General features: G+C 37.7%; 1 protein-coding gene across 1 annotated transcript in view; it reads left to right on the plus strand.

Annotated features, from left to right (window-relative positions):
* Positions 1-12178, plus strand: part of TG (thyroglobulin) — a 153282-nt gene extending 141104 nt beyond the window's left edge. Inside the window, 3 exon segments of the mRNA XM_068672691.1 lie at positions 5719-5859; positions 6631-6821; positions 11801-12178. Of these exon segments, the coding sequence (XP_068528792.1) occupies positions 5719-5859; positions 6631-6821; positions 11801-11916 (448 nt within the window). The 3' untranslated portion in view covers positions 11917-12178.
* The last annotated feature ends 2816 nt before the right edge of the window (positions 12179-14994 follow it).

A 14994-nucleotide genomic window follows, 5' to 3' on the forward strand; every position in this document is an offset into this window, starting at 1 on the left:
CAGGACTAAACATCCCACTCTAGACTGAAGTCTATGGCATACGTGGAAAATCACATAAAACCATAAACGGACAGTTGTCATATAGATAAATTGATCTTGCAGAGAGCAAGCAAGCTATCCTCGTCCACGTGGTAGCATTCTCCCAAGCCTGGCGTGGCACAGTGTCTGCTTTACTCTTCAGTTCCTCTTTGAATGAAGTGAGATGCGTCGCCAGCTCCTGCATTAATGATCTGTGGCAAAAATATATGTAGTCCAGATGCCATTTTGTCACTCTCTTTCTGAGAACACTTAGGCCTTGGAGTAAACACTTACTGTAAACAATGCAGGAGGAATGTGAGTGCTCAGCATTGCCTAGGATTAGTGAGAAGGGCTGGGGTACAGTTTTAGTTACAGTAAAGAAATATGTGATAGAAGAAAGTATGTTTTGAGAGATAATATTATGAACTATACAAAGATTCGCCTTGTTAACCCTTGAGGAGGTTTCTGGGTGATTTTTGCATGCTACTGATATATGAAGTAGCACTGTTTTCTGGGCCAGCATAGTTTCCAAGTCACACTGTGGCACCAGATGTGCTGTCTTAAATTTGATGATGGATAAAATTCAGTGCTCTCCTCACTAAGGAGACCAGACCATCAGCTGCATAGGACAGCAAAACATCATTATTATCAATGGAGAAGTCTAACCTGAGAGTTAAAGAGGCTCTATCTTATTAATATTACCATCATAATTGTCACAAAAGCTTTTACAAAACTCAAACTCTTGTGCACTGTACAGATTCCTCTAATATTAATGAGCTGCTGTCTATTTTGAGTCATTTTGGTTAGGGCTGTCTTCACCTCCTGACTATGCACTCTTATGTGTGTTATTGTGAGCTGTTAAAAGACTGCTCCATGCCAAGGTGAACATAACTGGCTGGATTGCGGTTACACGTTATATGAATCTGTAATTCTGAAGATGAGAACTCCTGACTGACAAAAAAATGTGTATAAATCCATTAATTATGTGAAGTATTTTCATTTTTTTAATTTGCTGTTATGCTAAACTAGTTCTGGATTCTCTTAATATCACTTTAATTAAAGGAGATCTCTTCTGCTTTCATAATGAACATAACCCTGGCAGATTACTCTGCAGTCCTTTAATCTGGCCTCCACCTATTGTCCACTCGACACTCTCCCCATGACTGTGGCTATTAGTCCATGAGTAGCAACACCTTGTAGTATGGAGGACCACTGTTAATCAGGGTGCTGTGGAGGCAGACAGAAAGGCACAGATCAGGTCTCTGGGCTTCAAAGGAACTCACCTAACCACAGAGGGCAGGTGAGGCACTAGAGAGGTGGTAACAAGCATAGCTACGATGCCTGCTGCTTCCATGCGTGGGCAGGCAACACAATGTCCTTAGGTAGTAAACTTGCTGCAACAACAGCTTGTCACTGTTTATAAAGCTGTCCTCCCTCTCATCCCTGAAAAAGTTGTTTTTCTGTTCTTGGTGGAATTGCCTGTCATCCTTCTGGCTTTATCTGTTGCATTATGCCTGCTGCAGCTATGAAAACACTCGCTAAATCAACCACATCACGCCATTCTTATGTCTGTAGACAGCATCTGTGTTGCTGAAGTTTTGAAGTCTAGACAACTTGTTTTTTCCTCCCACAGAGTGGCTTAGTGGCCTTTATCATTCAGCAGATTTTTTAGTACTTGGATTTGATCTTGGAAGTTAGACATAAATGTACAAAGCACCAAACTCAGAAGCATCAGAAACCAGCTTTATGTTAATCAAAATTCAGAAAAGTACAAAGCTCTTTTTGGAACTGCACGTGCTGCAATGGGATAGGCTGTTTCCAGAAAATGTCATCTAGCAGATAAGCCCACAGTCCATATACGTAGAGAGACCTTCTGTATTGCTCCGGGGCTTCAGAAGAACACATCCATATTGCTAGCTTTTTAATACAGTAATTCACTAGCAAAATTCTCTAATGTGTTATTTAGGAGTTCTGAGATGATAACAATGCTTCCTTCCTTTATTAAGATCAATGATATATGTGTATTTTTTTCATTTAGTGTGAGATTTCAGAATGTTGAATTTATTGTCTGCTGCCTCAGTTTTATTTTCTTCCATTGGCACAGCCATAGCGCAAAGTTGAACTTTGCGTGCATTGGGAATAAACCAAGTGGAAAAGACACAGCAAACTCCAGGATACTTTTGCAAGTAACACGTATCTATAGGACGTTTTTGGTACAAAAGGGGATAAACTTGGCAGTTTAATACCACTAGGAGTTAAGCTTTTTCCATATGCCCTGATTTTCCTGAAAAGAAGAAAGAAAGAAAAGTGTTCATCTGTTTTTCACATGCTTTTCCCCATTTGTCTGGCAGGACTTTGTAATGTGAGGAGACACAATGAACTGAATGTATCCCCAGAACTGCAGAGTTCACACCAGGCCTTACACTGGCTCATTAGATTTCTATAAATATCCAGCTATCCTGTGATATATATTTTTTCACCCTGCAATCATGTACCATTTCATTTTCTAAGATGGGTGGTTATATATAATTTATTCTTTAATATTTTTGCTTATCTTCAAAATGAACATTTCAGTCCAGGCAAAGGGCACTGCAGTGTTGCCAGGTTGCTCCTCCTGACGTTGCTGAGATGGTACCTGTTAAAAGCTTTTGATACTCGATCTCTATCTGCAAATCTGCTAGTATTAATAGGAGAAGAATTTATCTGAGCACAACAGCAGGGTCTGATGTTAAATTGTTGTCTATGAATTTCACAGTTTTGGATTTTGTCACCTGTTTGCTGTACACTGGATAACTGACCTGCAGTAGTGACTCCTGAAGTGAAGTAATCAATTCTCCTTCAAAGGAAACTCACTTTAGTGTGAGCAAATGGCAGAGTCTGGCTTTCAGCTTCTCCATGCTTTACCTACCAGTCTCCATGCTTTACCTACCACATCAGAACTGTCAAACTGTTTCTAAAAATTATGACATCCGTTTATATACATATTTATATATACACAGAAGATTTGAAGCAGTATCTTTTGCATTAAGTACTAGCTCCATGAAGTCACCAAAACCAAGAATAAATCCTTACATGTAATTACATTCACTGTTCTTATTAAAGAGATCTGTTGCTTGAAAAGTGACTTTTTTAGTTGATATAAGTTTTTATTACTTAGAAACACTTAAAAAATCCCTTTTCCCACTGTCTCTGCAGTCCTTCCCTTTACCGAACTGTCCTCCATCAGTCATTAGGCTCTGCATTTCCCCATTTAGAGTTGATACCGATGAGTCAACTACGTGGCACCCTGGAGTATTGGGAGTGCAGTTTGGAGCAGCTTAGGAAAGAACAGCCTCCATGCAGAGCTATCAGGGTACCACAGCTAAGCTAGACATGCTTATCTGTCACTTCTCTATTTCTCCCATTCCAGCGAAAACACTGTCACTACCTGATGCTACCTTGAGATCTCTCTGTCTGCTCAGAAATCCTACATGCTACTCAAAATCTTTGTTTGGGCCACTTTGTGTGTTTGTTTTGGGCTTAGGGCAAAATGTTTGTTTTGGGCCACTTTGCACTCCCCTCTGGTACTAATAGATGATGATCAGAAAAGTTCCCCTGATATTTTCCATCTAGCTGCTATTTAAATCTTTCACAGCTGTGAAAGATTTAACTTTGTTGCTGATCTGTGCATGCAAACATGTGCCTCTTTCCACTCTTAGGCTTGTGTTTTCTTTCTCATTCTCTTACTACTGATACTGGCCAGGACATGGTACCACCAACCAGGTATATCGAAAGCAGCCCATCAGATTGTACCACTTTGTGTTCTGTATCAAATCCACTATAGTCGTACAAATAATTTTATTCCTATTAAGATCTCAGTACAAGAGTTTGCAGAATTTTAATCTGTGCCGTAACGTTACAAGATTTTACCTCTAGGAACATGAGGGCTGAAAACACAATTGCATTTGGGTGAACACCCTTACTTGATTTAGATTTAAAGTCACCCTTCATATGACTTCCTTAAATGGATAGGTTTGTCCCTTCATTCCATCCATCTCAACTAATTTCATGTCATCTTTCTATTCAAAAGTGACTTTTTATTGAAAAGATAATAGCTCCTTTAAGTGCATAATACCTTTGCTGCAATGCTGATGTTAAATATTGCTGTAATATATTGGGCCAAGCAAATTATTTTTAAAGAAAAATTATTAAACTATGATCTTGCTTAATCCTTCTATAAACATTTGGGGAAGAAAAATATGCTTTAATCTTGTTTCAGTTCTGCATTTTTTTGGTGAATAATCTGTGAATAATTCACTTTCCAGATGCAAAGTATTACTGAGGTATTATGATAAGACTAAGGAAAATACTACCAAAGATGTATTTCATTTAGAGGGTTGTGTGTTTGTTTTTTAAAATAGAGGCTTTGAGGATAGGGTAGTCCCACCACTCGTATAATGTGAAGGAGTCACCTTGGTTACAGTCCACCTGACCATGATGGCTTGAAATACAAGCCTTGTTCTCTGAGAAGCACTATGTGGATTATATCAATGCTGTTGCATTTCATGTCCAAAGATAAAATAGTTTTAGTTGTGCCACCTTTCAACAACAACCTCTGCAGCCACTGCAGATGAAATCCTTTTGAGTGGATCTGGGATTTGTTTGTCTCTGCCTTACAGACATCTGTTCCTTCTCCCAGGTCCCCTGGCCCTGTCTGCCTTCCTGCAGCATTTAACCAAGTGAATTGGACCTTTGTTTAATTGCATGATACCAACAACACAATTGGACTCCAGACCACAAATATCTTGCTCTGAGTTGTGGCGAAAAGCTATATGTTGAGCATACTGTAGTTTTAATTTTATTATCAGAAGTTGACTGCTGTTTTTCTGCAGGACATGTGTTATTATAACCTTTGCTACTATGTCCTGCAAAGGTTGTTGTCTTGCTTGGCCAGTCTTGTCTTTGAATTGTTAAAATATTACTTACTATTTGTGTTAATCATTAGCTGGAAGTAAACAACAATGGTTCTTTCTTAAAACTGAACCAGGCAATTATTTCAAGCTGGTTTGACTTGACTGCCATATAAAACTTGGAGAGAACAGACTGCGTGAACTAAAACCACTCTCCCAGCCACCACAGAAATTAGATTAAAAGTACCTCTAAGAGAAATCTTCATAAACATCTCCTATTACATCTTTCCTTATCCAAAGACTTGGGGCAGAATCCTGGCCCCAATGAAATCAATGGAAAAACTCCAATTACCATTAAGAAGGGCCAAGATTTAATTCCAAGTTTGTGAAATAAACCATAATTAACCTTCCATCATGGCTGCCAGATTCCATGCCACCATTTACTTCTGCTTTTTGAATTTAATTTTAGTGAAAATATGTATAACCAAGTACAACCAAAATCTGAATACCAAGTGACTTTTTAGCTCTATCACTTTAGGTTACATGCCTAGTTAATTCATCAAAGGTGCCCTGCTGTCCAAAATTTCCTCTTATAGCATATGTTAGAGACCCTTTACAGCAAATTCTCCATGTTGTTGATTGTTCTTCTTTTATGTTTTGGTTTGAAGAAGCCCCACAGTTCAGAACGTTGTAATTAATGGTTATTAATTATTTAAACTCTGCTTTATTCTTTGAATTAAATTATCTCTGTTTCTCCCCCAAACACATAAGTGATGGTTTGAATTATCTTTATATAAATATATTTTTTTAGCTCAGGTCTGGAGCTCTTGCTTGATGTTCAGTATGCATTTGGACTGCCTTTCTACCCAAAGTATGAAGAACGATTTACTCTGGATGAAAAGCGCCTTTCCTTGCAAATTATGCAGTACATCTCCAATTTTGTAAACTCTGGGTAAGTATATGACTTTTAAGAGTTGCTATGGTTGGGGAGGGGGAAAGGAGTAGAGAGAATATAGGTCATCTTCTGCCCTCATTCAGGTAGTCTCCATTTCCTCTAGCAATTTGTACCCCCACTGAGGAATCTTTGGTTAACAGTATTGGAAAGTCATGGCCAAGATGTCAAGCAGGTACTGAAGATTTGTAGTATGTTTTGTAGCTAGAAGTAATAGGAAATTTATTTCCATGAAGCACATGCAAATTCTACTTAAATTTATGGGGCCCACAAAGGCCTCAATGTTGTTTTCAGAGCCTAGTTTTGGGACCACAGTTCTGAAGGATCTGGGCTGAGAGTTCCCTTATTCCCAAAAAGAGGAAAGCATATGAAGACACAGTGACCACTTTGCCAACTACCCTGAGAGTAACCCTCAGCTTTATTGAGTTATGGCCATACTTGTGAATAAGCAGTATCTCTAAAAAAGCTATGGTGGGAACTACAACTTTACATGCTCTTTTGACGACCTTGGGATTCTCTGTGACTGAGGGCTGTTGAGGGTGCTGATGATCCTGTGTCTATACAGGCTTTGTGTACCTGTTTTTAGGAAGTGAACCAAACTAACAAAAGGCTGTCAAAGGAGACACTATGAACAATTCAGCAGTCAGGGCTGAATCTGAAGCCTGTTGGTCAGAGAGACTGGTTACACATTTCTTTGACCCCGCTGATCTCTTTCTGCCTTCTACTGTTCACATCATTGTTTTCTAATAGTCATTTCTCCCCTTCCCTTAGAAATCCAAACTACCTTCACAGTTTCTCGAGAAGAATGTCAGGGTTGATGCCACTCTGGCCAATGTTTCTGCCAAATGATGATGGTGATAACTACAAAGAATTCACTGCTTCCTTGCCAACTCTTAAAGGATTAAAAAAAGAGGACTGTTCTTTTTGGTCTGATTATATCAGAAGACTGAAAGAATCCACAGGTGAGCAAAGTGTTTTCCATCATTAAATAAATATCAATTATTTGTTTAGTGTTTTCTTTTGTCTGGATCCCCAGACTATAGTTACGTCAGCATGAAAAAGACTTTTCAGAGATGAAACATCTTACACTGTCCAGGGTATATGTTTGGGATTATACTAACATGGAAAGCATGCAATATTGAACATATTTCTTTCACAGTAGTTAGTCTGTAATGAAGTTTCATTGTCCTGGTGTTAGAGTGAGAGAAGTCTTCCTGCAGTGATTATAATGATGAAGCCATACCTTATAGTTTGCTCCCTATTTGCAGTCATAATATAGACATTGCCTAAACCAGAAGACTGGCCTCTTTTGTCTACTGGAAGCAGGTAACACAAGAGTGGTGAGATTTAGATAACTGAGAAGGAGCACAATAACTTCTATACACTGCTAAGTTGTAACTGAGGCTTTAGATATGTCTTAATATGGAAATACGGATTCTGCATGTCTTGACTTCACACTAAATTCCTTTGGATTTTTTTTTTTTTATAGTTGTGCTGGTTACACCCCTTGTAGTTCTCCTTTGTATTCATAAATTCCCATGCAGCTGTGAGATTTTTTCCTCCATTTTTTTCTTATTTCTCAGAACAGTAGGACTCAGTTGAGATTTCAGTCTGCTGCCCTGTACTGAACTCTCAATTTATTTTGGTAACTAAACTTCTCTTCATGACTGTGTGTGTTGTTAATAAATTTGGATAGCCTCAAGAAAAGCAAACAAAACTATCCCTTTTTTGGCAGGCTCAGATTTTTTGAGCTGTTCTGCAAGCTTACAAGTGTTTTTTTTGTCCTAAGGACTCATCTTTACAGTGAACGCAGTCCAGATCCTTTCTGATTTGGGAGGGCAGTTGCATTTTGGTGAACAAAATGTTCTCTTGAAGACACTGAGCTGCCCAGGCTATCTCTGAATCATCTCAAATGGACTGAGAATGATATTTAAGTGACATAAAACTATAACGTCTCAGAACCATCAAATTAGTGCTTCCTATACAAACATAAAGAATAAATGTTATTTTTCAAGGGACAGCCTAAATCATCACTTCTGGTCTTTCTTCAAAAGTGGACTAAACGTTTTACTGCAGGCCTTTTCATTAGTTTCTTGGTATCCTTCAGTGTCTTTCAAATTCAGAGGGACCATTTTGATCTCTCCAACGGCTTTTTGCTGGTCAAGATATTCCTAGGTTGTAAACCTTGACTCTGATTATTAGCGTTAAGCAAGGTTGAAATTTTGTTCTGATGCCCTGAGTAGAGCATCTAGATCTTTTGGGACTTAATTTTCCAGCATTCTGCTTGTGTAATGCTAGTTCAAGTTGAAGTCACTGAGCACCACGGACAGAGGCTACTCTCAGCCTTTACAGGAAATCCCACCAACGGTGGGAAAATATCTACCAGGGAAGACTGTTGTTGAGAACTAGAAAGTTTAAAACTGTCCAAACTGGCATGAGAACACAACAACATTTGTATATGGGACAGTCCAAAGGTCTGTCTGGCTCAGTATCCTGCCCTTGTCAGTAACCAAAGCCAAATACTTAAACATAAACATTGAGAGACGGAGAGAAAACAAAAATTCTGAAAAATCTTGCAAAGATGAGTCAAATTTTGGAAAACAACACATACAGTGAGATTTATGGACTACACATTGTCAAGGAGAAGGTTTAGAAAGTACATGTCAACATGTTATCCTGCAAGCAGAAGTGAGTACGCCCTGCCTGCTCTTCAAGCCAGTGTTTGCTTGGCCTCAGCTCCATGGTAATGCAGCTACACAGTTCACTTCTATTAAATTCCATCTCATAGTAATGTTGGCTTGTCACCTTGCTTCTATAGTCATCTTCAATCTTATCTTGCCCTGAAATACTGAAACTTCTCCTATGAGTTCTATTTAAATAGGCATCTCATCAAGTACACTTCAGCTCAAGACCTCAGTACAAGATGGGGACTTAAAGAAACTCCTGATGTGGGCATTTGGGTAATACTTCAAGCCCAATTCCCTATTAAAAAACAACTCCTAATGTCCATCAGTTCAGCTATCAGAATTGTATGAACTTTGTATGATGCTGATTGTTGAACACCCTCAACTTCATTTGAGAGGAGGTTGTGCTGAACTGCATGCAAATGCATGTCAAAGCTGTGTCAGCCTATCAGTATGCAAATATGGGATCACTTGCATTGATCCTATAAATCACACTCAGCAGGAATGGACAAATAGGACTGTAAAATGTGTCCAGGTCAGTTCAGTCAAGAGAAATAAGGTCTTCAGATTTTTATTATTATAATTATTTTAAATCACTAAGCATCATTTTCCTGTACAAGGGGTAGCTTGCTCTACCTCCCTTCAGAGCTGATGAACTGCATTCTGTCTTTACATGACTGCTCCAGACTTTCTGTTCCTGGAGAGCTGCCAGGCCATCATATGGGATCCTTACTTTATGTTTGATGATAGATCAGAGACAGCAATGCTGCAAACCATTTCTGTCTGATGCATTTGGCACTCTGTCCTGAGGGGGAACTATTCAGCAGTCAGCTACTGTGAGATCCAACCTAACACATATGGGGAAAAAAGAGCCTTTCTATATTTCTAAATCTCTGTGATAGTGTTTTGGGCTGCATGATACACTGTCCAGTATGACCACTGAGACCCAGTTGTTGTTGGTTGCAATTTGTGGTCTCATGCCAAATAGATGGAGTTCACAAGCACGGCAGGATGAGGCATTGCTAATAAAACAATCCAGGTTTCACATCCAAGTGCAAAGCTGTAGAGTCTGTTCTGATGCAGTCTCAACCAACTGTGATGATTTCTGTTTTTTCCATTTCACCACTTCCTTCAAATCAACATCTTTCTAGCTTCATATATTTCCTGTAATTTATAAGAAAAATATATATTTTTATATATACATATATTCCAGTAAAATGGTGATTAAATGGATGAGCCAGTAGCCATAAAATATAACTGCAATTGATGTTTCAAAAACTTTTCTTGATCCTTTATTTAGAATCCATGTGAAATGCCTTGACTTAAAAATGACAAATAAGGGATGATTAAAGCTAAAAGCACCATATCTTAGTCCCTAGGCATCAGTCCAATAGAAAAGTGAGCTACACCCAAACTCCTAAATTCAGGTATCTGGAATAGAACCTCTATTATTTAGAATCTCTTGTACAGATGAAGTTACATGGTTTTTAGGTTATTCACTGCTAGATCTAGATTCTGTTGTATATATATATATCCAGCAAAAGTGTTACCTGTAATTTTATTTCCATTATGTAAAAATATTGTTCAAGGTTAAGTAGGTGTTTCATTATGCAATAAGACTGTAATATTTAATGATGGAATGTGTCATTTATTCCTGGCTTATAATTGAAATGGATGTTGTTGTAATTGAAGATAATTTACCAAAAGTAATTCCAAAAATGCAATGATTCTTCATTGTATTTTCTGGCAGTGACTTAACAAGTTATGGGGAAAAGTCTGATTCTGTTTCATTGCAGATGTTTTATAAATCTGTTGAAATTTTGTCTGAAGCCAGTTTGCAAATTTGGCAATTTGGGGGGCAGTTCACCTGGAGAATTATGAAAGTGATAGTGCTTGAAAAGGTTTGGATTTAGTAAGTGGAGTTCCCATGGTTGCATTTCAGCATGAATCCAAAGACATGATTTATATTCTAAATCATGATGGTTTCCATGGGGATGATCAAAACCAGAAACAAGAAGAGTGGCCATTGTGGAAAAAAGCTGTGGATGTCTTTTTCCAGGGAATGTGTTAACAACTTGAAATTCAGTTAAAAACAGGAACTCTAGAGTGTTTATGGATACTCAGACAGTATGTCTGAATGCAAAAATTCCCCTTGCATAGTGTGGTGGACTGCACTGCATAACAGTGAGTCACTTTACAAGGGACCTTTCACTGCATCCCAAGCAGGTTAGCAGGGATCCAATCCATATCCCTTACTCATCTAAATAGTATCTAAGCAGAACGAGTCCTACTAAAATAAGTGCCTGTATAAGCAATGATGTCACCGTGGAGAAGGAGATACCTTTAGTGCCTCCAAAGTGAAATCTTGTCTGCCTAATGCATGTGCCTAAATGTAGACATCTGTGTATAAATTAGCCAGATTTGACCACACCTGTACATTTAGAAAATTCAAAGGTTAACAAAACCAAAGACTTCTCCATTAGCTCTGAGACACTATGTGTAGCCATGCAAGAGTCCAAACAAAGCAACAGTATTCATAGTTCAGACTTCAGTCAAGACCGAATCAGGAATGTTGTGGTTAGCATTCATCTTTTACTCATTTTATTCACACCTTCTTTTTGGAAATCTCCTCTAGAAAACAGATTCCTTTAGTCTGAGGGACATCTGTGCAGCACAGAGAGCACTCTGGCTAGGTTACATTTAATAAACACCATCGGTACACTTTCTTGGCACAGTTTGGTCTTGTAGAGGCAACTACACTTCTGAAATAGGGTGGAAGACTGAAATCACTGAAGGTAAAGAATAAGGAAGAAGAGGTCTATTAGAGATGAGTCCTTGGGGTTTTATGCATTCCAGATGGCCAAAAAAAAAAAAATTATGCTCCCCACAATTCCTGCCTGGTAGGTAAGTATGAGATAAACAAATAATAATAATAATAATAGTAATAATAATTATTATTATTAATAATAATAAAAGAAAACTAGACATGCACAGGTGTAGTGCAAACTATTTTCAGTGACAGTTACTTAAAGCATGCTGGAAGCATGATAATTAATTACCAAATTACCATTAGGTGATCTGTCGTTACCCTAAAGCATTTTGCAAGTGGACTGCAACTGAGAAATATAGGTTCCTGAACATTTACAGCTGCATAAAAAAGGTTCTTATTAAAGTGCCATTAATAACACATATACCTTCTAGCTTGCTGCATAAAAGATGCTACATATATTTGAATCTTAATTATATTGTCTTTGCAGGAAGTGCAAGTAATGGAGAACAATCTTCAGAAAACAGCTCCAGTGAAGCCCCTAGTGAAGGAGTTACCCCCCAGGAGAGCCAGCAAGTGGGAGACAAGGTGGCTTACAGCAGATAGATGGTCACAGTCCTATTGGATGAGTTTGCCATGTAATTGTACATCCATGCAACTGTGTCACACCAGATAAACAAACTTCTTTAATTAACACTCTGAACAAATAAAGTAGACCTTTCAAGAAAGTACCCTTTCAAGAAAACTTTTGAATATGGCACAAAATAAGCCCAACGGATATTATTTTAGTTCAGAAGAAACTAATTTGCAAAATGGTATATCAATAAAAGCTGCAAAAATTAAACAAAAGTTCTTGGACTCTATTTCTTGACCACACACAAATGCCTATACATTGTAGTACCACCAGCCAGAAAAGGATGAACTTTGAAACTCTGAGAATTCCCTCCGCTGATAAGGATTAAATTTGCTCATATCTGTGTCATATCTGACATGTTCCCTTTTTTTCATCATATCTATCACAAGCTGTGGATATGAGTGGGAACATGGTTTGACACTGCAGAAGATGGAAAAGCTTCAGAATAGGGATGGGTTGGTCCAGGAAAGAAGGATGTAAGAGAGACTCAAGAGAGTGAATTGACTATGTTCTCATGAAGTCAGATGCATGCACATGCTATATTCAGCTCATGAACACTTGTGGAAATATGTATAAGACCATTTGGGTAAAGCACAGCACACAACAGAGATAACGCAAAACTTCAACTAAAGCTTAGAACATCCTGTCCTTGGAACATTTATCTTTCATAAAGGGAATGTGAGATAAAGAATAGTTTTGGAAGAGAAAGGAAAAGCATATTGATGGGTATCTCTAAAAGCTCTGAAGGTAGTTTGGGTTAGGTTGTTAATCCACTACTAGGATCATTTGGCAATAGATAATCCTTAGTTGGCAGTATATCACACACTTGTTCATAATATTTAAGAAGAAATGAAGTTACATCTGCCCTCAATCTAAGAGCAAAATTCCCATTGATTTCAGCAGGACACAAATTTCTTCTGCAGTGTTGAAAGGATTTAATAAAACAACTCATAAGGTTTTGTTTGCTGCTTGGGACCTTTGCCAGTGCATGAAAAGTTACTGCTGCCTACCATGTATCCAGGTTTCCAAGGATTTTACCTAGTTAGAAAAAAAAACAACTGTATAACACTCATAGTTCTTATACTTGCACCCTGTTCAATAAACAATTAAACAATTAAAAAGAACAGAAGAATCAAGGAGCCTGTTAACTAGTTCAGTATAAAAAAGTAAAGATGGGGCAATTAAACTATGTTGCCCATTGTTATCTTTTTATATGATAGCTAACAGGCAAGGAAAAAAGAAAAGATTTAAGGCCTTTTTAAAAAGCCCAGACCTTAATCATCTAGCTCAACAGTGCATACTTTCTTTCCAGTAACTATAGATGCTGCAGTTCTTATTCCTTGGCCAAGGCTGGTTTACTTTTTCCTCTTTTGTGGCTGCTCCTGGAAATGGATGCCTGACAGATTCTATTTAAAACTTACCGTACCCTGCCAAAACCTCTTATATTAATAACAGGTATAAATTTGCATACGTTCACATATGCAGTCATGCACACATCTCCAGCCTTGAAAAGACTCAGAGCCGAGTTCAAGTTTTTCATATTTATTTAACGATAACATGGGTAAAAGAACTGTGGATCTCTCCAGTACTCTTAGCTAATTTTTACAGCATCAGCATCCGTCAGCTTAACCCTAAGAGTTCTATGAATATTTACTGATATCATGCTTATTGATATACATATATTTAATCTTCAGCAAATATGAAAATTTCTTTTTCATCCATTAAACAGATGCATTATAACTCATCTAAAAGTATTCTGGGTCACTGTTTGCTCTCTACAATGCCCCTCCTGTCTTTCATTCCAGATGCTGAGGCAAATTCCCCATTTAATGTTCTTTGTTCCTGCACTGTACTGTCCCCTAAAATCAAATTTTACAGAACACCAGCCAAATCCCTGTGAATTAGTGACATTAAATGGGGTATTGTTTATGGAGAATGGGCTTGGCATTGGCTGTTTTGTTACACTGAGTCAAATAAGCACTTTGGGGGAAAATGGACCATCACACTAACAGTGTTGATCAATCAACCCAAAATCCCACAGTTACTGTTAAAGAAACATTAAAAGGCTATTGTATGGACACTGGGGTACTAAATATAGTACTTAAATAATTCTAATCCCCATAAACAGTAAGCATATGCTTTTTCTTTTTCTTTTTCTTTTTTTTTTTTTTTTATTTTTTTAATGTAGGTGGATATTTACAAATATAATTGTAAATGAAGAAGTGAGTTTTTGTGTTATTTATTTGTTTTCCACTCTGTGTATAACAACTTTGGTGGCATCATTCCAAACAAGACAGTTTTGCAAAAAGTAATTAATCTCAGTTCTAAACCATCAAATCCTAAAACTAACTAACTAACTAAATAAATAAATGAATAAACCACCTCCAATAAATTTAATAACTGTAACAGGAAATGCTCAACTAAACAATAGGGTCCTTTTCATAATACTGTGACCTCACTGTCTTCTGCACCACAATATATTAAAGCATAATATATACAAAATTGAATACCATTGAGAACTATTATACTAGGCAACCCCAGTATTAATCTGCTGCCCTGGAGCTGGTAAACAGAGGACAGATTTAAAATGCTTCATTACTGACTCATGTTTGGGAAAAACAAACATATAATCTTTCCGTCCTCACTCCAGCCTGAACATGGATATGCCTCTGGAATTTGAGAAAATTTTCAGCTAGCAGCTCAACAGCTTGGCCTTAGAGCCTCCTAATTACAGTCTTACCCATCTGGTAGGCTTGGTAGGTATGTATGACTAGACTTTTAGATCACCCCTCCTGAGGTATTCGGCTTGATTGTCAGTTTGGTAAAAGAACTTTTTAAGTACATATTTTTTTGTAAAACCTTTTCATTTTATTTGTGGCTGACTGCTCCAAATCCACTCTGTTGCACTGAAAGCAGCTCTTTGGTCCATTGTCTCTCTCCCAGTTTTCTAGATGCACTCACACTCCTTTCTATAGTGCAATATATGTTTTCTCTTTTAAAAATGCAACGTGTTTTCTTTGTTGTCTGCATCCTTTCTTTCTCCTATGATA

Source organism: Anas acuta, chromosome 2, assembly GCF_963932015.1.
Source record: "Anas acuta chromosome 2, bAnaAcu1.1, whole genome shotgun sequence".
Taxonomy (NCBI): domain Eukaryota; kingdom Metazoa; phylum Chordata; class Aves; order Anseriformes; family Anatidae; genus Anas; species Anas acuta.